Genomic DNA, 23895 nt, shown 5'->3' with positions numbered 1-23895 from the left:
CCTGTGGCAGCCTCTGTGAGTCATCCTCTTGAGAGGCCCAGACACCCCACTGGTGGGGAAATGTCAGCAATGCATAATTCATGTGCTCTGTTCAGTCACTACTAATGCTATGCTATTTTTCGACACTAACAATTTCGACTTTCTAACCTACTCCTCTACCCTGTACATATACTCTATAACAATGGTTCCCTTCCCTTTGAGTGCCCCCAACAGTGCACATTCTTTTGTAGGCCCCGGACATGCATACCCAAATTAACGAGGACCTGATTATTAGTAGACATAATGAATCAGGTTTGCTTGGCTGGGATTACAACAATAAAAAAAAGCTTTACAAGGCTGTTTAATGAGCTCACTTTTTTTTTTTAACTTCTAGTGTGACTTGCTTTAAAACAGAGGTCTGTAGCGTTGTAGCCCTTATTTCCTGTCTGCTGCTCTCATCGTGACTAGCACCCCATTATTCCAACTGGGAAAATGTCAGCTCTGAATATTAAAATCGGTGTATTCTTTATTCCCGTCATCAGATATCAGTTCCTTCCTGACTTCCTGTCGTCACCAGGATACTGTTAATTGGATTATGTATTCTCCCTTCTCTTACGCAGACCGAGACATGCTGTGGATTTTGTGTGGATCATATCCGATACATCCAGCAACTTTACAATTTATTTATGCAGTAGATGAAGTGTATTGTCATGCTGACAACAAATGACCTGACAAGCGACAACCCACCCTAGAGTGCTGTACAAACCATAAATTACCACCAGAGGGCGATCAATACCTGTGTACCTGTTTCTACTGTACATTTTCTCAAAAGGAGAGAATTGCAGAATGGGTAAGGTAGTATTATTTTTTTTCAAGTTAAAAAACAAATATACACTGTCACCAAATCATTGGGTCATAATGAATACACTATTAAATAATAATTACTGTTGTGTCATATTTTGCTCATATGCCTAGGCATATGCCTGGCTAGCACGTCAGCCTCATGCATTTATCAAACAGCTCTAGACCAGTGAGCAACAGAATAATAGTCAGAAATCATAGTGCACAATGCTGAATAATGTTTTTCGCATTTATCAAACCATGGCGTTTATCCTCCAAATTCATTCCAGCTGACAGAAAAAACATTTGAAGAACAAAACTCTGAAGGTAATTTGCTTTTCAAACCCGGAACCGAGCAATGCAAAGCTGTGGGCTCATAAGTAGTGTGCACTAAGTAGGGAATAGTGTTCCATTTGGCCTTGTGGTGCTCAACATTACAGCCAATTCTGATGCTGCCACTGCTGACCGGGTGAAAAAGGAAACGTCTCCACACTTTCAAAACTACCAATATCCCCCTTCTTTTTCCACATCACAATGCCACAATAATGCTGCACATCTTAAAGGAAAACTTTTCTTCAACTTGACTTTACTGTAGATGGAGCCTATAAGGAGTCATCTGGCCAATGGAATCTGTCATTTGCTTTTCATTAAATAGCCACCACGACCTTCAGCTAGTTTTAGCCACCACTAGGAAAAACATCTATTACATTTTAATGAAGGCTTTATTGTCCAAATACCAAGTTGATTTCAGATGATTTGAATAAACCATACTTACTTCCATACTTAGAATAGTTAGTATAGACTGAAGTTGGCTGAAGATTTCAACAGTTAAATAAAACTGAACTGTATATTACAGATTTTCTTGGCCCAAAGACTTATCTTAGGCATTCTAAATTGTAATATATGTTATAAACAGGATTTGTATCATATTGTTATTTTTGCAAAAGAAAAAAAGCTGCATCACATATATTATGTGATATTCCACACAGTTTGGTGACAAATCAATCCTTTTCATGAATGACCCCCACCTTCTCAATTACAGGCAGACATTATTCAACTCCACAATGCATCTGTAACAATGCTTGGAATGGATCTACTTATTCCCTTATGAGTCTAAGAATTTCTGGAGAACAAAACCTGTGCATTTTGGGAAAGTTACTGAAATTCTGAAAACGCTTGTTTGTCTAATACCCAAATACCAAACCCCTCCCCCTCTTGGTTCTGTTTTAACCGCAGCTGCCCAACCAAGCGTTTCTCTTCTTTATGTCCCATTGCTAAGCGCCGTTTCGCCTGCAAGGTTGTGAAAACCTAAGCTGTGTGTGAATGACTTGGCGGGGGTTACAGTTAATCAAGCTGCCTTTGCCACATAGCGTCTGCTTCTGTGAAAACACTGCTTGGGCTCTTCTCACAGACGGCCATAAGGCTCCCCATTAAAGCCATCATTGAGCACAGCTATTTTATGTGTGTTTGACGGTTTAAGCTGGCTCTGGGTCCTCCCTCTGTTGCTGAGCAGGCCCCCGCTTGGTCGAGTGATGTGTGGCAGGGAAGCAGGCCGCCAGGCGGTAACGGCGCACAGCGGTATGGCGGGCTCGTGCGTCCCATCGCATTCCGTCGTGTTCGGATGTTCCTCCCTCCTCAGCCTGTGGTGGATCCAGAAGGCTGGCTTGGTTCCAGAACCCTGGTCTCTACCTTCTGTGTTCTACTCAATAGCATCGCGGGACACAGCCACCATGAGTGATCTGCATTGCTTGAGGCTCTCCTCTGGTAGCCAGGAAAGCTCATTTGCATACCTATGGATCCTTAAGGAAAGATATCATCAGGTCAATGTGTCCATAACTACAGTACAATATTTTCTTAATGTTACGTATTCCCTTGGACAGTTTTTTAAAGATTCTACAGATGTTACATTTTAAAGAATGATAACCCACTTGATTTCAGCACAGTCCTTTTTCCAAGCCTATTTAGCCAAACACTGACTAACAACCAGATACAATGGGCAAGTGTCAACTGCCTTGCGCCTTTTCCCTCCCAACTAGGACAATGTTCCCATCGTAGATGCGTCTCACTGTGCGGTCTAGTGAGGCTTGTATCTCTCACACATGCTGCCTCTCATCTGTGGAATGTCTCTGTTGAATTGTTCAGTTGTGCGTTGCCATATTCTGGGTTACGTTTTGTTCCGCCACCCCATCTGGTGTTGGCACCGATCCTCAGTTCTGTTGCCAAAACGCGCTGTAGTTATCAATGTAAGTATTAAGTAGCAGAGGGGGCTACGTGCAGGGCTTATCTTGTAGCCTTTTCGTCTTGGACCCTTTTGAACATGCGGAGGGAACATGCTACAGCGTGAGGACCATGGGTTCGATCTGAGCGGCACCCTATCGAAGGTAGCGCACTGTGAAAGGAATGGTGTGGCATTTAGGGTATCATCATAATGAACATTAAAATTATAAATTCTTGGTGTTTCTGCAAGTTTTTTTACATTTTGTGTCCAGCGACTCCTATACTCAAGCCATTAGCCAATCGAGGGACACTAACCAAGCGTCCCATGTGGCTAACTTAGAGGGTTTGATTCCCACTGGGGTCTAGTATGAAAATGTATGCACTTAACTGCTGAAAGTCACTCTGGATATCTCAGCTACATGACTTTGTGTTAAACTCTGCCTAGAAGACCAGCATCCCGGACACTTTAGTCTTCACATTGAGACTGGTGTTTTCTGGGTTATGATTTCATTATAACGAGATATCATCTCGAAATAACGAGATACACTTAGAGGTGCAGCACCACATTTTTTTTTCACCTTACGGTTCAGGACCTTAATTTCTCAGAACAAGAATAGACTGATGAGTTTCAGAAGAAAGTTGTTTCTGGCCATTTTGAGCCTGTAATCAAACCTACAAACGTTAATCCTGAAGATACTGAACTAGTCTGAAGAAGAACAGTTCTATTGCTTCTTTAATCAGCACAACAGTTTTTAGCAGTGTTCACATAATTGCTAAAAAACTCAACTTGAATTAGCAAACACAAAGTGCCACTAGAACACAGGAGTGTTGGTTTCTGATAATGGGCCTGTGTAGCCCTATGTAGATATTCCATTGATAATCAGCCGTTTCCAGCTACAATAGTAATTTACAAGAATAACAATGTCTACACTGTATTTCTGATCAATTTGATGTTATCTCAATGGACAAAAAAAAGGACATTTCTAAGTGACCCCATGCCTTTGTATGGTACTGTACATTAATAATAAAATGTTTGTGAGGGGATGTGACCATACATTAAACTGCAGAAGACACAGGTGGAGGCTGACTCTTCTCACTATGTGGTGTGTTGCAGGCTTGACCTGGGAAGACGAGGCCACCCAGCAGATCCTATCCAAGGAGCTGTCTAAGATTCCCTACAGGCGCCTGCAGGACCCCAGCCCCCCCGTCTACTACAACAGCAAATCTAGGTCACCATCTGTTGTACCTGTGCTCACTAACACACACGAACATACCACACACACGGTCGGCTGGATTACCTGAACATTTAATCCAGAGTGTTCCAGTTATACGAAAGGGAACAAAAGTGGTGAGGACGGAGGATGCTTTTAACAGTCTTTTATTTCCTAGGGTTGCATTTAGAAGTCGAGCTTGATATTAAAGAAATGTAGCTTGGTATTAAAAGCATTTTTCTATCCTGTGATTTGGAGCCCACAAAGGAAAGAATGCACATGAACTTGATTGATTCGAGGTGAAAGTCTGATTGACCGGCGAGTCAGCTGTTAATGTTATTCAGTTGAAAGGCACCTATTTGCTAAACCAGTTTGGATAAATAAAATGTAATCCACGGCCCTCAGTGGGCAGTCAGCAGGACAATAGACTCTTTCAGCGCATGTTAGAATTATGATGGTTCATTAAATTACAGCAAGGCCGACAACGCTTATTTATTATGTTCCTCTTGATTTTAGCCATCCCAAATGTTATCAGCTCTTCTAAAAATGTACCATAGGCTCAATATTATATATATTTAAAGTAATATGAAATTAATAAAATAATAAAATGACTTAATGTGTGTAAAAGGATTATATCAGTCAGATTATGTTATCACCATTAATAACAAAGCCACCACACACACAGACATACCCACATGCATACACTGATTTACGTTTCGGACAGTAGGAGAGTACTTAAGAATGAGATGACTGATGTGCAACCGTCCCGCCCACTAGTGGTTTATGTTTAGACAGGTCAAATTTGTCTGGATTGTCTAAGTTATCAGTCTCTGCCCCTCTCTATCTATCTCTCTGTCGCTCTCACTCTCTCCGTCTCTGTCTCTTTTTCTCTCTCTGTCCTCTGTGACTCTGTTTCTCTTGATCTTCATCTTTCTCTGTCTCTCTTGCCCCTCTTTCTCTCACTTTTTCTCTTTTCCTTATTTTTCCTCTTTTTCTCTCACTGTCTGTTACTCTCTCTCGATGTCACACGAGCTTCTTGCACTCATGTCTCTCTGACAGACTCTCTACTCAGGCTATGGACCCAGGAGACCGGAGCATCAAGCCGGTGGATGTAGAGCTCAACAGAAACCTTCAGAACTACCTGCAGCGTCTGGGCCTCCTTCCCCAAGCCTCGTCCCCCGCTGGCCCCAAGAGCTCCACCAAGGTGAGGGCCCCTGGCCATCCTCAGAACCCCACACCCCTTCAGACCTCACAGTTTCAGCCTGAGATGAGCAGCTGGATGAACACACACACACACAGTGGGAGCTGAGGATCATCTTTAGTAGTCTGTATCATTATATTTCCCCCTCTGAAGGCCAGTGAAGGGCCAGTGAATGGCTTTTGGTTGACCATTCACAGGGATGTTTTGCTGCCGGATTATTACGAGGTAGATAATGGCCGCCAGGGTTCACGAGTTCATTTACTTAATTAATAACGGCCACCTGATGGCCCGCGTGTCATTTTGGTCCTGAGCGAAGGGGAGCGGGGGTGACCAATATGGCCTGTGTGAATGAGAGGGCCCCGACCCCTGCCGAGTGGCAGGCCTTGAGGGGTTGGAGAGGGTACCTCTTTGTTTAGTTGCTCTCCATTCATCGGGGATGTGTTGGTGGAAAACGGTCGCCCGTAGTCTCAGATGAGCATGTGGGAGATGGATGGATTTCGGAATGCAGTTTGAAACCATCGTTAGACTGAATGACAACGCCGGGAGATCGTTAAATCCTATCTGTCTCTTAAAGTAATGAATTACCTTTCACATGATTCCGCTTCATTAGCAGGGGTTTTAAGTGACATAAAAGATGAACACATTTGATCTGTTTAGATTTTAGTCATTTAGCAGATGCTGTTATCGCCAATCTGAATTTAGTGTGTTATATTGGCCATATATCTCAAACCCTTGATTTTCCCTTATATCTATCATTAACCTTTTCCAATCTAATGTTAACGATATTTTTGGGGGGATATATATACGGTGTGTCAGCTTTCAGTTAATCAGCATTCAGGGCTTTTACCACCCAGTTTAAGGTGAAAATCCTTCCTTCAAAATTCCTGAAGATGCCCTTATTTTCTTCCAGAGCAACCGTTACCAGTCCTCCCCTGACTACTATAGACGTCAGTCCCAGGGACAAGGCAACAAATCCCCTCTGACCTCCTTCCAGCCTCCCTACCAGGAAAGGCCACCTGCCGGAGATGGAGATCTTCTGGCGGCCTCCCTCAGGCAGTACCTGTCAGGGCAGCTGTCGTCTCAGACGGAGGGGACCTCCAAAGGTCCAGCCATGCTTTCCCCTCGCCAACGGGCATTTTTCAGCAAGAACACGGACAGTATTGAACCAAAAGAGACCCCTCGATCCCCAGCGCCCATCTTGGACCGACTGCTACATCTACAGGCAGCTGGGGGTGGTCCCCGAGACCCCCTCAGTCCAGTGGACGGTATTTGCCTTTTAAATTATTTTTTTCTTCCAGTTATTCACTTCCTTCCCTATTTCACTGTAAGCTAATTATTAGTATTAATAGTTATGGATTGGGCAGTTACTACCTAATGTTTGTCCCCTCTTCCCTTTTTTCGTCCCCCCTTCGGCCTCCTACACAGAGGTGTTCATCCAGAAGATTCTGAAGAACGTGGGCAGACACGACATGGATGACCTGACTCCTAAAGACCTGGACCAGATGTCGAGGCTGATTGCCGACGCCCTACAGGTACAAAGGAACCAATAAAATACCATCTGCTTAGTGTCTTACAGTTGTAGGATCTGTTTAAGGTTTTTCTGGCACTGCAGGAAGTGCAGTGTCATGATTTAAATGCAGTTATGGAAAATCTGCACTAACACACAGTTATATTACCAGGATTGCAATTGAATCTAACGACACTATGGACTGAAGGTTTAACATTCTCATTTCCAAGGTTTTGGAACATCTCCATTTGATTTAATAAATGTTGTTCTTTTAAGGGGGGTTTGTGTTTCAGAAGGGGATTTTGGAAGTTCACTTACATTTCTATGTTACCTTCGTTACACTTAAGTTCATGTACTGTGATTGGTCAGAAGTTCACACGCCTCCCTTTGTCCAGCGTAATGTAACTGCCCTACCCCCTCGTCCCCCCTCCTTTTCAAAGTGAAAGTTTAAAAGTTTGCAAGCACACCACGTTTGACTGCTCGAGAGAACTGTTTGAAATCGCATTGCGACTGAGGTGTACTTTGGGATCTTTAGTGTTGGACTGCCAGTTAAAGTTCCAACCTCTCTCTCGCTCTTGTAGCATGATGTTTGAGCAAAAGGACATGTTAGGTCACAAGGTTACACTCTCTCCCCACTCTCTTCCATACCTGAAACTTTGTTGACTACTTTGTTAAAGGTTCGTGTTAACCCAGCCTTTCTTTGGCAGGAACAGTGGAAATAACTAGTTAGCCACTGAATTCAGTCTTTTGACCTTTATCTCAAAAATGTGTCTATATGACTCAACATTGTAACTGGCTTAATAGTTGTCTGTTTCGGGTCCAATAACCACATCCTGGTTTTAAGGGGAGGGACACAATCGCAATATTTAACAGCAGAGGCAATGAATTGGGCCCTGCCTGTAGACACCAGCCAGGCCGGGGTTGTCCACCAGGTCCAAAAAACTACCAAGGTTGCCCACACGCTCACAGCACTAACACCCTGTATGCCTGTCTTTCATTCCACTAACAATCGTATTGCTGTTATTGTAGCAGGCTTTTATGGATAAGAGTGTCTTTTTAAATGACCACAATGTAATTGTGTACACGGGTCGTGGATCAGGACCAGACCAGAGCCAGACCAGGACCTAGAGACCTGGGAGAGGAGGAGGAGGAGGAGCAGGAGGATACAAATGAGGGTCCAGGAGAACAGAAGGTGGAGAGTGTCCTTCCTTCTGTCCCAGAGGGAAGCGCTCCAGTAGAAGAGGCTGCACTCCAAGGTACAACCTAACCTAACAAACCTGCTTACTTGGAGAAACCCTCCATCTGCACAGCCCAGGGTTCTCTTCAACACCCTTATATCCCCCTGCCTTTCAATGTCAGAGTCAGGTGCATATAAATGATCGGCTGTTGACTTTAAGTGGGATGGAAAATAGCGCATGGAAAATAGCGCATTGTATCAAACCATACAGAAAGGTTCACCTCAACTGTTAAGCGTTTTTTTTGCACAGCTGTTTTTTTTTAGATATGCAGTGTGCTTTCTTTCCATTAGTAAACATAATCATCTTCTGTTATTTGCTGACAGAGCGAGAAGTGGATGGAGACGGAGGGCGGCCAGCCTCCAATGGCAAGGTACACCATTTTGTTTGAAAGGACCTAAATGTCAAGGGGAAGAAGGTCATTATAAACTGTGTTATTATAGTACGGGTAGGTAGGGTATCTCCGTCACCCTGGAGATACGGTTTTTACTAGCATTTTAACCATTTGATGTTCTGAGCAGACAGGAAACCAGTCGATATGCACGACTTAAGGAAAGAGTTTATAGATTGACAACTTTTCAGTTTTAAAGGATTCTCTTTTAATGGAGACAGCTGAAACTGTTCAACTTGCATTCGTGTTTCTCTAATTATTATCGGCTCATAGTTATTTTTTGGTGGCGTGCGTTGCGTAGTGTATATTGATCATTGTGACACGGTACGGTGTAATTTCAGGCCCAGAGTGCCGTCGGGCTATTCGGCAAACTCCTGGCCTACCTGGACAACAGTGAGTTCCCAGACCAGAGAGAGTCCCCGGGCCAGGCCGGCGCCGGTGCCAGGCGTGTCGGTCTGGAGAACGTCCACAGCAGGTCCACTCAGGCTGAGGTGATGACCTCAACCGAAACACAGGGCAACACCCATGTATACAATCTGTTTCCGATTTCTGCCTGTGGTTGAGTCGTGATTTGAAACAAATTAAATCGACCCGAATCAAGGTGGCGGTGCAGAAGAAGTCCAGTCACTCGACTGACGTGGAGGAGGTGGCTGCGGTGGAGGGCTGGATCCAGGCGGTGGAGCCCCCTGCTGCCAAGGCGGTCTACCAGGAGCCCCACGAGAAGAAAGTGAACGTCCAAGAGCTGCAGCTGGACGTCAAAGCCGCCATGAAGACCAAGACTGACGACGACTACGGCTACATCATCACCGAAACCAAGTGAGTTGTCGTAACCGGTGAATGAACATCTGCTAGTCAGTCACCGTTTTACTTTAGTCTGGAATTGCGTTAAGTACAATATTTGTTTTAGGCCAAAGGGTATCTATTTGGGCTGTCACGATATCAGTTTTTTACTACACGATTATCGTGGCCAAAATAATTAATGTGTATTTTTTTCTCTTTTTTAGCAATTAATTACACTCAAAATATGAATGGAGGTGGAGAGAGTCTGTAACCATAACTGTACAAATACAAAAATGAAAGTGTACACTTAATGGATAGTGTGAAGGCAACCAGATGAATGATAAATAAAAGATCCACAAGGCCTAACACTGAGAGGGTTTTTTGGAAAAACACAAAACATTTTTGCCTAATGAATAGGCTACGAAAAAAGGTGTTAATTCAAACACTAGTGTATAGGTTTGTCTATGAATAAGCCATGGAAAAACCAAGTGGAGTTTTTGGAAAAATACAACATCCTTTCTTCCATGTGAATGGGCTACTAAAACGGCGCGTCTGCGGATCTCTCCCTGGGGTTCTAGTGGGCTGACGAGTTGATTTGAACGCCAGTGCCTAGGTCTCTTTCTTTAAGCAGACACATCGTTTGTCTATAGTTGACATGAGGTATCGACAAACCGGGAGGAGTTTTTGGAAAAATACAATATTATCATGTGTGTTATTAACACAATATCAGTATTAAATTTTTTGAATATCACGGTTATCGTCCATACCGGTTTATCCGACTCCCTTAGTATCTATGATGATTTGATAGGTCATGTTGCATCAGAGATGTGGTTGAGTTTTTCCGCTTCATTCAGGATAGAGACAGTGGGGGAAGTATGCAGTGAGTGCAGTGGGCCGGATTCAGACCCAAGCTGCAGCAGTACCTGTGCCCCTGGCGGCAGAGTCTCTGAACGCTGGACCCCCCTGGGCCACAGTCCCCTTGGCATTTGATACTTCTACGCGTGTGTTTTGAATGCTCACAGCTGGAGCTGTTTTGAAATAAACCATTACAAATGGAAACAGAAATTGGTTTTAGATGCAAGGCACCGGAAGGCCTTCAGTGTGATCCAACCGAGACATTCTCATTACTGAACAGGATCTGCCCCCAAAATCCAGCCTATTTACTTGCGCACAGCAATTCAAATAAGCATAGTAGAGTATCAGTCATTTCTCATTCCTCATTTGAACTCACTTTTTATGGCACTGTCAGGAAAGTGATTTTCAATGTTTTTTCAAAAATGTATTTTGCTCACGCTGTTTGACATCAACAATTTTTTAGGGGTATTTTCACTCAATTTAGACAGTTCCCAACAGATGGTTAGACAGGCAGGCGACAGAACAGTAAGGGGGAATGCTGTGGTTGAACCCTGGTTTCTGTTGGGTAACACCACGTGTGAATTGAGGCAGGTAGATTTTTCAGTGTTTCAAAAAAGCCTCCTATTGACATGTAAATCATTCTTTGATCCAGGAAACGGCGACTGAAAAAAAAAAGGATCATTCTAATTCACCCTGGCCGTTGCGCTGCATCATGTGCATGGGCAGACCTTCTCATATTGTTCAGTAAATTATGATTGAAGGTGTTGGGGTCAGGGCCCTCGCCGGGGTCTGGAACACTCGTTTCTCCTCCATTGCTGAGGACTTCTGGAGTGCCTTTGCTTTTCGTAGGGGGGCTGTGGATGCTGGAACTGTGCTGCCGCCATGAATGTCAATGACTCGTTACCAGGACGGATGCACAACGTCCCTATAATCCATGCTCCTGACGCTGAAATGTCGGAGACATTTGTTTTTCCGATGCTGGACTGAGAGCCCCCCCCGTTCCATTTTTACATCCCTGTTTGGCACTGCAGTACACGAGGACAGCGGCATCTTAAGCCGTGCCGTGTTCTCCGTAGGGCACCACTTTAGACCGGGCCCTGGCCAAAAGTAGTGTACTACATAGGGAATAGGGTGCGCCCATTTGAGACGCGTTCAGGGCTCACGGGTGATTCATCCTGCTGGAGGGGAACACCTGTGTTCCCTCAGCCCCCTCCCACCCACCAGCCTGTGTCCTCTATTCCTGTCTCCCTCACCTCCCTGACTCTGTCGTGTCCCGAATGTCCTCCCTCTTAATATCCCTTAACCCTTCCACGCCCTTCCCCCCCCAACCTCTGGTCTGCCTGACTTCCCCTCCGAGTGTGACGTGAGAGGTAACGTGTTGGAGCTATCAACCGCCCCTAATTGGCTGAAATGAGAACCCTGCAGGGACCTTCAGTGGAAAGGACTGTCCTGATGAACTGGTCTTCCCCTCCGCAGCCCGTTGCCGACTGACAAGGGAGTCAACTTGATGGAGATTCTGGCGCGGCGGGCCAAACTCCAGATTGCCGACTTCCTGGAACTCTCGTATGTACATTTTATTCATGATAAACCTTTTAATTGTATTTTTTACATGCTAAACACAAACATACGCCTCTCTAATTTTTACAGCAGGCTTCATGATAAACCTTATTCCCAGGCTGTTATGAGCCGCACATATAAGCATGCTTTTCACAACCATTTGATGTTGGCCTTAGTGGGAGTTGCCATACACTGCATTAATTCCCTGGGAGGGAACTTACTGAATGAAGTATTTGTCATCAGTTGATTTTAGCTAAATCAAATTCTGCGGGTAGTGGCTCCGTTTGGAGCTGTATTTTTGACGTTTGATAACATTCACAAACACCATTACAACTAGTTTTACTTGAGCCAGCCATCACAATACAAAAGAGAACTGATTAATCGCCTACAATAGGTAAAAAAAAAAGGTAGCTGCTTATTGCAGGAGTGTAATTTCATTCCAATCAAAATTGAGTAACTGACATCTCAGCTGTCTTTCAACAAAGTTACAGTGGACCAATTTGTGCTCTGGTGTACAAGAAACATTGTGAAGGTGTTGTGGGAAATTATTGGTTGGTAACCTAAGCCAATTGAGCCAATTCCTTTTGCGCCGGAAATGTCTCCCAACTTTGTTATTGGCTAATAAAGACCACGTTTGACGGATTGTTCCAGAAGACACTTAGTGCATTTAGGTGGAACCAGGTCTGGGGACAAGATGAACTTAAAACAGAAGTGATAATATTTGATTCTGCCCAGGATCCTTATGCCTTTACAGACAAAATCTAAAACGGGGACCAATAATTAGTAATTATTTTGCTGATAGATGGGTAAAAATCCAGTGAGTAGTATCAACAGAATATCAGGTTTGTGTGTGAAGTGTAAAAAAACGTAGCTTATGGAGGCTGTTGTGTTTAGAAACACGTTACGTCAACTGTTACCTGAGGGGCTTATAGACCTTGAATTCCAAAATGAAAGAAAGAAAACAAAAACATGGGCATAACTGAAACTGACAAACCGGGTTGGAAGCTGAAGAGAAGCATCCCTGCTGAGTAAGAAGATACCCAAGGACACTGCCTTATTCTCATTCCTGCTGAAGGGGAAAAGATGTGCAACTTGCTCATACACATGATTGACAGAAGGCTTGTGTGGAGCCAGGCTGTAGTCATTTATTTACCAGACTGAACTCTCCATGAACCCTTCTCCCTTTTCTCCAAAATCATGAGGGTTTTTTAACACAGGTATCTGACCAGACACACACCTTGTTGTTTTTACCATCTTTGTGCTGACCCTGAAAATTTATTTAAATTCAAAAAAATTCCCTTAAACCGGAAACAGACTTTTTCCTCACACGGATAGACAAACGTCCCCACAAGTTAACTTTCCTTTTCTGTCTGGATTTACTGTGCTTTAAAGTATAGGAAAACAATCACACACACACACACACTTTGCGTACAAGGCTTTTAAAGTCATCCACAGGGAAACAAGAGCCTGTCGACACACTGTGCCGTAAGTGCATGGTCAGTGCCATCTCCAACACAATCTCACCAGCAACTACTCTACGAGCATTTCACAAACACACATAACACCCACACACACACACACATAACACCCACACACACACAAACCGGCTCTTGCACTCAAGTGCATTATGGCGTCGTAACCTGCCACTGATCTTTTCCACCATCGTCACTCCCTAAACCCCCCTGCCCACAGTGCTGTGCCGGCCCCACGTATGAATTATTAAGGCTCAGGCCTCACATGGGGGCTGTTGTATTGCATACTGAACATACTGAACATACTGAACATAGCGGTATGTATGCAGTCATAATGTAACCCTGTTGAATACGGTGGTGTTGTAGCTTACCGGCCACAGGGAGGAGAAAGGGGCTCTTTCATCGGCTGCTACGCCCCAATCTAGTTTCTTTATAGAATTACTATGCCTGATTCTCGTGGGCACAGGTAACGATTGGTCGATTGTGCGTCATGTGATTTGGTTTGTGAGGGTCTGAATGTCCCTCAGCCCCCCCCCCCCCCCCCCCCCCCCGCACCTCAATGTGTTGGGCTGTCCGCTCTGCTCTGTATTCACAGCTTTTATTTCATGGGTGGCCCTACAGGGTTGGGCTAATGTACCCTTTGTCTTCTTTCTGGGACTGAAAGGGCCTTGATTGTGGGAGAGTGATGGGTGGGGGGGTGGGGCTTTGATACAGCTCTGATTCGGGGGAGCAGCCACGCTTATTCATAGACCACCACCCCACCTAGGCGCTCATAGACCACCACCCCACCTAGACCACCACCCACCTAGGATCTCATCGACCACCACCCCACCTAGGATCTCATAGACCACAACCCCACCTAGGAGCTTATAGACAACCACCCCACCTAGGAGCTCATAGACCACCACCCCACCTAGGATCTCATAGACCACAACCCCACCTAGGAGCTTATAGACAACCACCCCACCTAGGAGCTCATAGACCACCACCCCGCCTAGGATCTCATAGACCACCACACCACCTAGGATCTCATAGACCACCACACCACCTAGGATCTCATAGACCACCACACCACCTAGGATATCATAGACCACAACCCCACCTAGGAGCTTATAGACCACCACCCCACATAGGATCTCATCGACCACCACCCCACCTAGGAGCTTATAGACCACCACCCCACCTAGGAGCTTATAGACCACCACCCCACCTAGGATCTCATAGACCACCACCCCACCTAGGATCTCATAGACCACCCTCACCTAGGAGCTTATAGACCACCACCGCACCTAGGATCTCATAGACCACCACCGCACCTAGGATCTCATAGACCACCACCCCACCTAGGATCTCATAGACCACAACCCCACCTAGGATCTCATAGACCACCACCCCACCTAGGATCTCATAGACCACAACCCCACCTAGGAGCTTATAGACCACCACCCCGCCTAGGATCTCATAGACCACAACCCCACCTAGGATCTCATAGACCACCACCCCGCCTAGGATCTCATAGACAACCACCCCACCTAGGATCTCATAGACCACCACACCACCTAGGATCTCAAAGACCACCACACCACCTAGGATCTCATAGACCACCACACCACCTAGGATCTCATAGACCACCACACCACCTAGAATATCATAGACCACAACCCCACCTAGGAGCTTATAGACCACCACCCCACATAGGATCTCATCGACCACCACCCCACCTAGGAGCTTATAGACCACCACCCCACCTAGGAGCTTATAGACCACCACCCCACCTAGGAGCTTATAGACCACCACCCCACCTAGGATCTCATAGACCACCACCCCACCTAGGATCTCATAGACCACCCTCACCTAGGAGCTTATAGACCACCACCGCACCTAGGATCTCATAGACCACCACCGCACCTAGGATCTCATAGACCACCACCGCACCTAGGATCTCATAGACCACCACCCCACCTAGGATCTCATAGACCACAACCCCACCTAGGATCTCATAGACCACCACCCCACCTAGGATCTCATAGACCACAACCCCACCTAGGAGCTTATAGACCACCACCCCACCTAGGATCTCATAGACCACAACCCCACCTAGGAGCTTATAGACCACCACCCCACCTAGGAGCTTATAGACCACAACCCCACCTAGGAGCTTATAGACCACCACACCACCTAGGATCTCATAGACCACAACCCCACCTAGGAGCTTATAGACCACCACCCCGCCTAGGATCTCATAGACCAACACCCCACCTAGGAGCTTATAGACCACCACCCCACCTAGGAGCTTATAGACCACCACCCCACCTAGGATCTCATAGACCACCACCCCACCTAGGATCTCATAGACCACCCTCACCTAGGAGCTTATAGACCCCCACCGCACCTAGGATCTCATAGACCACCACCGCACCTAGGATCTCATAGACCACCACCCCACCTAGGATCTCATAGACCACAACCCCACCTAGGATCTCATAGACCACAACCCCACCTAGGATCTCATAGACCACCACCCCACCTAGGATCTCATAGACCACAACCCCACCTAGGAGCTTATAGACCACCACCCCGCCTAGGATCTCATAGACCACAACCCCACCTAGGATCTCATAGACCACCACCCCGCCTAGGATCTCATAGACAACCACCCCACCTAGGATCTCATAGACCACCACACCACCTAGGATCTCAAAGACCACCACACCACCTAGGATCTCATAGACCACCACACCACCTAGGATCTCATAGACCACCACACCACCTAGGATATCATAGACCACAACCCCACCTAGGAGCTTATAGACCACCACCCCACATAGGATCTCATCGACCACCACCCCACCTAGGAGCTTATAGACCACCACCCCACCTAGGAGCTTATAGACCACCACCCCACCTAGGAGCTTATAGACCACCACCCCACCTAGGATCTCATAGACCACCACCCCACCTAGGATCTCATAGACCACCCTCACCTAGGAGCTTATAGACCACCACCGCACCTAGGATCTCATAGACCACCACCGCACCTAGGATCTCATAGACCACCACCGCACCTAGGATCTCATAGACCACCACCCCACCTAGGATCTCATAGACCACAACCCCACCTAGGATCTCATAGACCACCACCCCACCTAGGATCTCATAGACCACAACCCCACCTAGGAGCTTATAGACCACCACCCCACCTAGGATCTCATAGACCACAACCCCACCTAGGAGCTTATAGACCACCACCCCACCTAGGAGCTTATAGACCACAACCCCACCTAGGAGCTTATAGACCACCACACCACCTAGGATCTCATAGACCACAACCCCACCTAGGAGCTTATAGACCACCACCCCGCCTAGGATCTCATAGACCAACACACCACCGCGATTCCGTTTAGATTCCAGGCAGTGTTTAAAAAAGCGAACCCAATTCAAATGCAGTGAAGAGAATTGAAAGTGGAGTTTGAACTAGAGTGTGCCTCCTGAATTGATTCAACTCCAAATGGAATTGACCCCACCCCTGCCTCTCCATGCAGTCATAATATAGGCGCTCAATTCAGCACAGCCAGCATGGCTCCTCCCGCCCTTCGTGTTGATTCATTTGTGCGGGTATAACATGGTCTTGTAGCCCTTTGAAACGCTGTCTGTCATGTTTATCCATGGTCATCTTGGTGTAAAGATACAAATATGAACTCACAGAGACAAAGTCAATGTTAGTTCTAAGGCGCAGTATGTAAGATGTGCGGTCAAGTTAATCAATCATATATCTTTGCGTTATTTCATACAATTGATCCAACGGTTCAGACCGAGAGACGCTGCTGTCAGAACCGTCTCTTAACGTGTTGAATTGATCCTGTCAGGTGGCTCGGCGCAGCAGTTGAAAAGCAACAGCGTTTGGTTTGTGTGTGTCAATGTGGGTGGCTCGTGCTTGAGAACCCTCCAGCATTAGTTTGCTCATGCCGTCGTGCAACCACTACTGACCGCAGTCAGAAGTGGGGCTGACGTAATGTCTGACTCTGTATGCGTCTCATTTCAACACATAGCCACTAGGTGGAGAGATAGCTGTTTGTAATGGAGTTAGCGGAATACCACACAGATTACACTCATTTACATTTACTGTGGATTCCTTGATTATGGTTGTTGAGGAACAATGGCAGTTTTACATTTTCAGGGGGGGATACATGATGCTGTAATATACAGCAACAGGCCAGTCTAAATTAATCATCATATATTTCGTCTAACTGATGTGAAGGGAGTGTTGAGCTAGGACATTTGGAGTGTTTCTCTGGTAAAGAAAGGCAGGAGCTTCAGTTTGACAACCACAAGGTCCCTTTATTAATTACTTCCTTCTGTAGTATTGAATCTGAAAAATGTTCGTTGGGTAGCGATTGCTCAGGTCAGGAAACATAATGTGTTATAAAGTCACAGTGAGGGATGTTCCTTTCAAATCACTGATAGACCGATACGGCAGGTTGATCTCTCTTTTATATATGTGACAAACCTACCTATACATCCCTAGCTTTGCGGAGGTGAATGTCATAATATTTATAAAACTGGCAGAGGTTTTTCTTCCCCACCCCGGCTGGAGACATTGTGATTCTTCAACATTCACCTCCTTCTGTTCAATAGGTTGCCAAAAATAACGTGAGGTATTTTATATTGGATGGGTCTATGCGATAACCTGCTTTTGCTCAACCATGCCTTTCAACATCTTTATCTCTTTTCAGCAAACATATGTACACAGCCTAAAACTGTCCTTTTTTTTCGACCTAGATTTACTCTTTAAAAATAGATGGAAGGGAAACTATGTATTTGCATTTTATCTGTACGCCACTTTCCGTTAAATGCGAAATTTGTTAAGTACGGTGCGTCAACTGTTGTCCCTGTGTTGTCAGTGAAAAGACGGGCATTAAGTATGTGTACCTCATTGTAGACTGAAACCCCCTATCATCAACTGTTGTGTGTAAAACACCTCAGAGGCGCATTGAGATTCAAGAGGTTATCCTGCAGGAACGACTCCTGTGGCTTCGGGGATTCTAAAAGCCTACGGGGGTAGAAAAAGGTGAAATACCATTCAGCTCTGCTTTAATGACCTGCCTGCTTTTCTAAAGGCAAGAGGGCAGAAAAACAATGCCCCGCCCCCAAAAGCTAAATATGGATTCCTGCTTGTGTTTGGAGTGCCTCATCTTACGGTGTGTGTGTGTGTGCATGTGTCTGTGTGTGGTGTGTGTGTGTTTACAGAGTGGTAGGCCCAGCTGTGACCTTCAGAGTACGACCGAACACCCAGAACGTCAGCACGGCAGATGTGGCCAACGTAGCAGGTAGGTTGGAGTTGCTCTGATAGCTACATTTTATATGGATAAAAACCTACCAGAAAAAAGCAATCTCTTCTGCTTTAGTGGAGCATGTTGGAGGTGAAATGGACATTTTAAGTTCCCAAGGTTTTGTTATGTCGAACCTGACATGGACATTTTAGCTTTAAAAAAAAGAACATTGAGAAGTAAACCAAAAAATGTTATGGGTATTGAAAGGTCTCTATAAAGACTGGAGTTGTGGCGTTGGAAGGAGGAATGGTCCTAATGATTACGTGTTACATACATCAGGAAACTGCCCTTCAGGGTAATCCTCTGTATCTTTAACCTCAAAACTACATCAATTACAACCCATTCTAAAAATAAATCCAGATATTCATTGTCAAATAACTCCTAATGAAAGGATATGTATTTTTGAGCTGTGATATGCTGACTAAAGTATATACCATCATTAATACAAGAAATGTTTCTCCTTGCTGGGATCACGGAGCTCTGGACAAAAGTATATATACCAAAGAGAATGTCAATATCACTAAGATATCAATGTGGTTGTAGTCAAAAGACAAAATCCTTTTGAGGAAAAAATCTATATGGACATAACGTCATTGTGTGGAACAGGCTGTGGCCAGGGCCTCATCATGACCCAGTGTCTGGATCTAGACAGCCAACTTGCCAATCACCTGTGCACACACGCGCGCACACACACACACACACACACACAGGGAAATGGGCTCCATCTAAAGTTTTTCCCTTCATCTGTTGACGACAGTTTTGATAATTGAATACCACACTCCGGATGATGCGATTGTGTAATGGGTCTAATGCTCCTGTTTCGTAAGCGCTGTTGTTTGTGTTCGCGTTCTCGTTTTCCAGTTATTTTAAGAGGTCATAGATGAGCCTGTATTGATATTAATGCAAACAGTCGACGGAACTGCACTTGAAATGAAATATTACTCTCTTACCTTAAGTGCAGCAGTGTGGGCGTTCTGCTTGCATCATATGTCATATTCAACAGGAATATCGACAGGCATTATCTCAATAGGCCAAGTTTATGTGGTTTTACTGAGACGTTAAGCGTAACGAGGCCATTTTGGAATCGTTTTATCATTGTTTTACATTTTATTTCCCGGACAGATCGGAGAAAAATGCGTGCCTGTCTTAAAGCCTTCAGACATAATTTAAACTAATAGATTTGAATCGTATTCAAGTTATTTTATGTCAGTAGTACTATAATGATTTTGGTGTGACATCATAGGCTAAATAAGAGCTATTTTACATGTTATTTCAACAGGAGGTTACGTGAGTAAAACAAAATGTGGGCTGCACCAAATGTCACTTTATTCTCTGTGGAGTGTGCGACGTTTGACTGATACCACTTGAGGTCAAAAGAAGTGCCTCTATATCGGGAATCAGGTGAAATTTGAGACTCACCATTTACACCGGCTTGACAAAGAAGTCAGCGTTACGTCAGCCTTTTCATTCTTCTCCTCCGTGTGAAGAACACCGGATCGATTTTAAGCCCGCCTCCCAGTCCTCTTGGAGCACGACGGCAGCCCGAGAACGATGGTTCTTTGACGAAGGGGCAGAGCAGCCGGCTTTGAAGACTCCCAAATGCCATCCTACATAGTGCACAACCCTTGACCGGAGGCCCATAGGGCTCTAGACAAAACTAGTGCACTATAGAGGGAATTGGGTGCCATTTGGTAACCAACCCCGTATGGCCTGGGCCTGCTGAGTAAAGAGCCCCCAGGATTGTCAGGGACCCCGGGCTGGCCGAGGGGCCATTGTCGGTGGGGGGATAGGGTCAAGATGGCATGGCAGCGGGGTGACGACCCTCATTGTCAGGCCTATTCATGCACACGGCTCAGCCACGGAGCACCAGGCCCAAAGGCCACATCCAGTGGTGCGTCCCGGCCGTGAGAACCGAGCCTGTCAATGGACCGGAGGTCAGGGTCAGGCAGGCAGGCCGCACAATTAGCACATTAAGCAGAGGGACACCAGCTGAGGACCGCTGGAACTAGAAAGCCAAAAGACGCACCGAAACAACACAGAGGCTGTTTATCTGAAAGGCTGCCCACGTCTGCATCGACAACATAGTAAATCCAGTTGATATTTTTGGGCTCACAGTGAGGTATGACATTTTATAGTAGCTTGTGAGGCATTTACATGAGAACCAGTGGCTAAACTTTGTATAGTTAATCAAAATGATTCCCAAGAGTGTCAGAATAAAATGCATACTGTATTGTATGCGTTGTCTAAACTGTACCAATGTTATTGGTCAAAAATGTTTTGTGTACATTTACTAAGTGTGATTTATTAACCATTAAACTGCCCCATTGTCATTAGCTACTTCCTCATTCCAGCTGGCTGAGTGTCATTTGGAGCTTTGATTTGTGTCTTGACATGGAACTAGTTCTGTGTTACAAAGGTCACAAAATGTTCAAGAAGTTAGAAAGGCCTTTTCCCCTTGCAGAGTGATATCACAGAGCGGTTTGAATGCTTATTGGTTAAATGTCTCTTCAAAGAGTAGGGACACTGATCATTTTGATCTTGTTCACACACTGTTCATCTGTAGAGAGTTTTTCATCTGGTAGTTCTTCTGTTTAAGCAGACGGCTCCAGAACTGGGTTGTCTTTGGCATTGGAATTGGACATTGTTTTTCAGTTTATCAGTGTTGGCCTTACACCTATTCAGTCCTATTCACCCACCATTACTTGATAGGCTCTGAAATTAACCTTGAATTTCAATCACTATGAACCACAAGTACTTTCTGATCACTGGTTAATACATATGGCACAGAGGAGTTGAAATTAGACCCACTTTGATCGGTTGTATTTCTTATCTCTTCCTTTTTTCCTCTCTTTTAACGGTTGAGTGATTTAGCATAGATCTCATAACGCTGACAGCTCTGACCTTCTCCAGCTAAACACTTGTCAAAATGTCAAATCTAATTACTTGGCTCTTTAGGAAGAAAAAATACTAATAGGGTTTATCTACCTAGCTTCTTTCTGGTGTAGATAAAGCATTCAACCCAACTTCCGGTTGACTCTGACTCCTAGCACTTAGCTTTTAGGGCATGACTTGTCCATATGTGTTTCAGTGCTGCTTTAAAGAGGACAGGAATATTATGCATACTGGTTTAACAAGATTAGTTTTCATGCAAGTGACTCTGTGAAAGTGTACAACATGGAAATACAACCCTGTTTCCAAAAAAGCTGGGACACTGTGTGAAATGTAAAGAAAAGCAGAATGCAATGACATGCAAATCATTTAAACCCTATTTTCCAAACAAAATAGTACAAAGACAACATATTCAATCCTGATACTGAGAAATGTTATTGTTTCTTGAAAAATGTATGCCTGCAACACATTTCAAAAGCTGGGACAGTGGCAACAAACGACTGGAAAAGTTGTGTAGTGCTAAATGAAATCTCACAACTGATTAGGTTAGTTGGCAACAGGTCAGTAACATGATTGGGTATGAAAAGAGCATCCCAGAGAGGATGGGTCCATCAGAAGTAAAGATGGGGAGGGGTTCACCACTCTCTGAAAAGCTGAGCAGGCAAACAATTCAAAAATAATGTTTCTCAACGTATTTGGATAAAATATTGAATGGTGATTTCTTTGACAAATATTGCAATTACGGTTGATTTGCGATTTTCAAACATGGGTGTGAACAGCATACAGTAGATAATCTCACTTACAAATAGACATCATAGCCTACATAATTGGCTAATTAGCTGAATAAAAATTTAGTTAAAGTTCAGTGTTTTTGAAATTTTTTACGCAACTACTAATTTGAAGGTGCAGCCTGTGTCAAAACGTTTAACTGTACGTTTAACTACTCATTTAATGCAGTGGTGTTTGCTATGTTTGTGCCGTTGTCATAGCTAGTTAGGCAAAATGTCTCAACCCTTGAGGTATATTTTCTACCATATTAATCATGTTTGTAAGCACTGACTTTGGTTATTAAAGGCTAAAACCTTTCATAACCATGCTGTTGTGAATGTGGGACAATATCTTGGTGCCGCTCGCTAGCTTGAAGCAGACGTCTTTGCTAGCAGCAATGTTAACTCAAACTAACCCTGAAAATCCATCAAGTATTTAAACCAAATCAGTCCAGCTATTTAGGTCATCTCCAAAAGGCTACAGCACCTGCATGTTGTGAATGTACAATGCGTGGCTCGCGTGAAACGCATATCATTCACCTTGTTTTTTGGAGCTGGAAATTTAATAGGTTGGCGATTTGGATATTGTACATGTCAATATCGCAATTATAATAATGTAGTAAATTGATTAATTGTGCAGCCCTAGCATATAATATCATTAAAAGAGTCAGAGAATTCAGAGAAAGGGATAAGGGCAAAAAACTATATTGGATGGCTGTGATATTCGGGCCCTCAGGCAACACTGCATTAATAACAGACACGATTCTGTAGTGGAAATCACTGCATGAGCTCGGAAACACTTCTAAAAACCATTGACTGTGAACACAGTACATCGCTGAATCAACCAATGCAAGTTAAAACTCTACCATGCAAAGAAGAAACCATATACAGTATAAACAAGTTTCAGAACCGCTGCCACCTTCTCTGGGCCCAAGCTCATTTAAGATGGACTGAGGTGAAGTGGAAAATTGTCCTGTCTGACAAATCAAAATTGTAAATTATTTTTGGGAATTATGGATGCTGCATTCTCCGGCATCCGTTGTTTTTTTTCTTCAAAAACTAGAACATTTCTCAGTTTCAACATTTTCAAATAAATATAGGGATCAATAATTTGCACCTCATTGCATTGTGTTTTTATTAGCATTTTACACAGTGTCCCAACTTTTTTGGAAACAGGGTTGTACATTGTGAGATTCATTTCATTATATTGTGGCTGTCATACCTGTACGGTTTCATCAGCGACAGCTTGAACCCTTTTCAGTATCTGAGCAAAGTGACATGCCCGTGGAAGAAGTGGGAAAAAATAACCGCCCTCTATGTATACTCGACCCTTTCTTTCATGTTTGTCTAATTTGGCCGTGTGTAGCTAGTGTGAAAAATTCTACTTAGCCTTGAGTGTCCACGTTTGCGTCTTTTGAAGGGCCGGCTTTTGAGCCAGCGGAACGGTTTAGATGCCGACGGGAGGACGGAGGTGGCTGGGGGTGTTGGCAAGTCTGAGAGGTCCTTCATTTTGCATCAGGTGAAAAAAACGAGGAAGCTCTCCTGATTAAGTAGGCAGCGAGACGCCTGTGACTTCGGCAGCATACTCTAGCCCACACGACTGTATGCAATCACCTTTTCCAGCTCCACGCTTCACTCCCCCAAGCAGTCCGATCTTCGGTGTC

At 44.7% G+C, this 23895-nt stretch overlaps 1 protein-coding gene across 4 annotated transcripts in view; it reads left to right on the top strand.

The window, feature by feature from the left end:
* Positions 1-23895, top strand: part of LOC105018340 (receptor-type tyrosine-protein phosphatase N2) — a 157632-nt gene that overhangs the window by 50164 nt on the left and 83573 nt on the right. For 2 of the 4 annotated variants that reach the window (XM_013139364.3, XM_020045552.3), the window contains 10 exons: positions 4151-4265; positions 5307-5451; positions 6359-6713; positions 6874-6980; positions 8043-8211; positions 8517-8563; positions 8923-9072; positions 9183-9397; positions 11693-11779; positions 18493-18572. In XM_013139364.3, the coding sequence (XP_012994818.2) occupies positions 4151-4265; positions 5307-5451; positions 6359-6713; positions 6874-6980; positions 8043-8211; positions 8517-8563; positions 8923-9072; positions 9183-9397; positions 11693-11779; positions 18493-18572 (1470 nt within the window). The remainder of the gene's footprint in view (positions 1-4150; positions 4266-5306; positions 5452-6358; positions 6714-6873; positions 6981-8042; positions 8212-8516; positions 8564-8922; positions 9073-9182; positions 9398-11692; positions 11780-18492; positions 18573-23895) is intronic. The other 2 variants (XM_013139367.3, XM_034290981.1) reach the window with 2 other exon arrangements.

The sequence above is a fragment of the Esox lucius genome, chromosome 3, assembly GCF_011004845.1.
Source record: "Esox lucius isolate fEsoLuc1 chromosome 3, fEsoLuc1.pri, whole genome shotgun sequence".
NCBI classification, from domain to species: Eukaryota; Metazoa; Chordata; class Actinopteri; order Esociformes; family Esocidae; genus Esox; species Esox lucius.
Note: the sequence above shows the minus strand (reverse complement) of the source record. Positions and strands in the feature narration are given on the sequence as shown.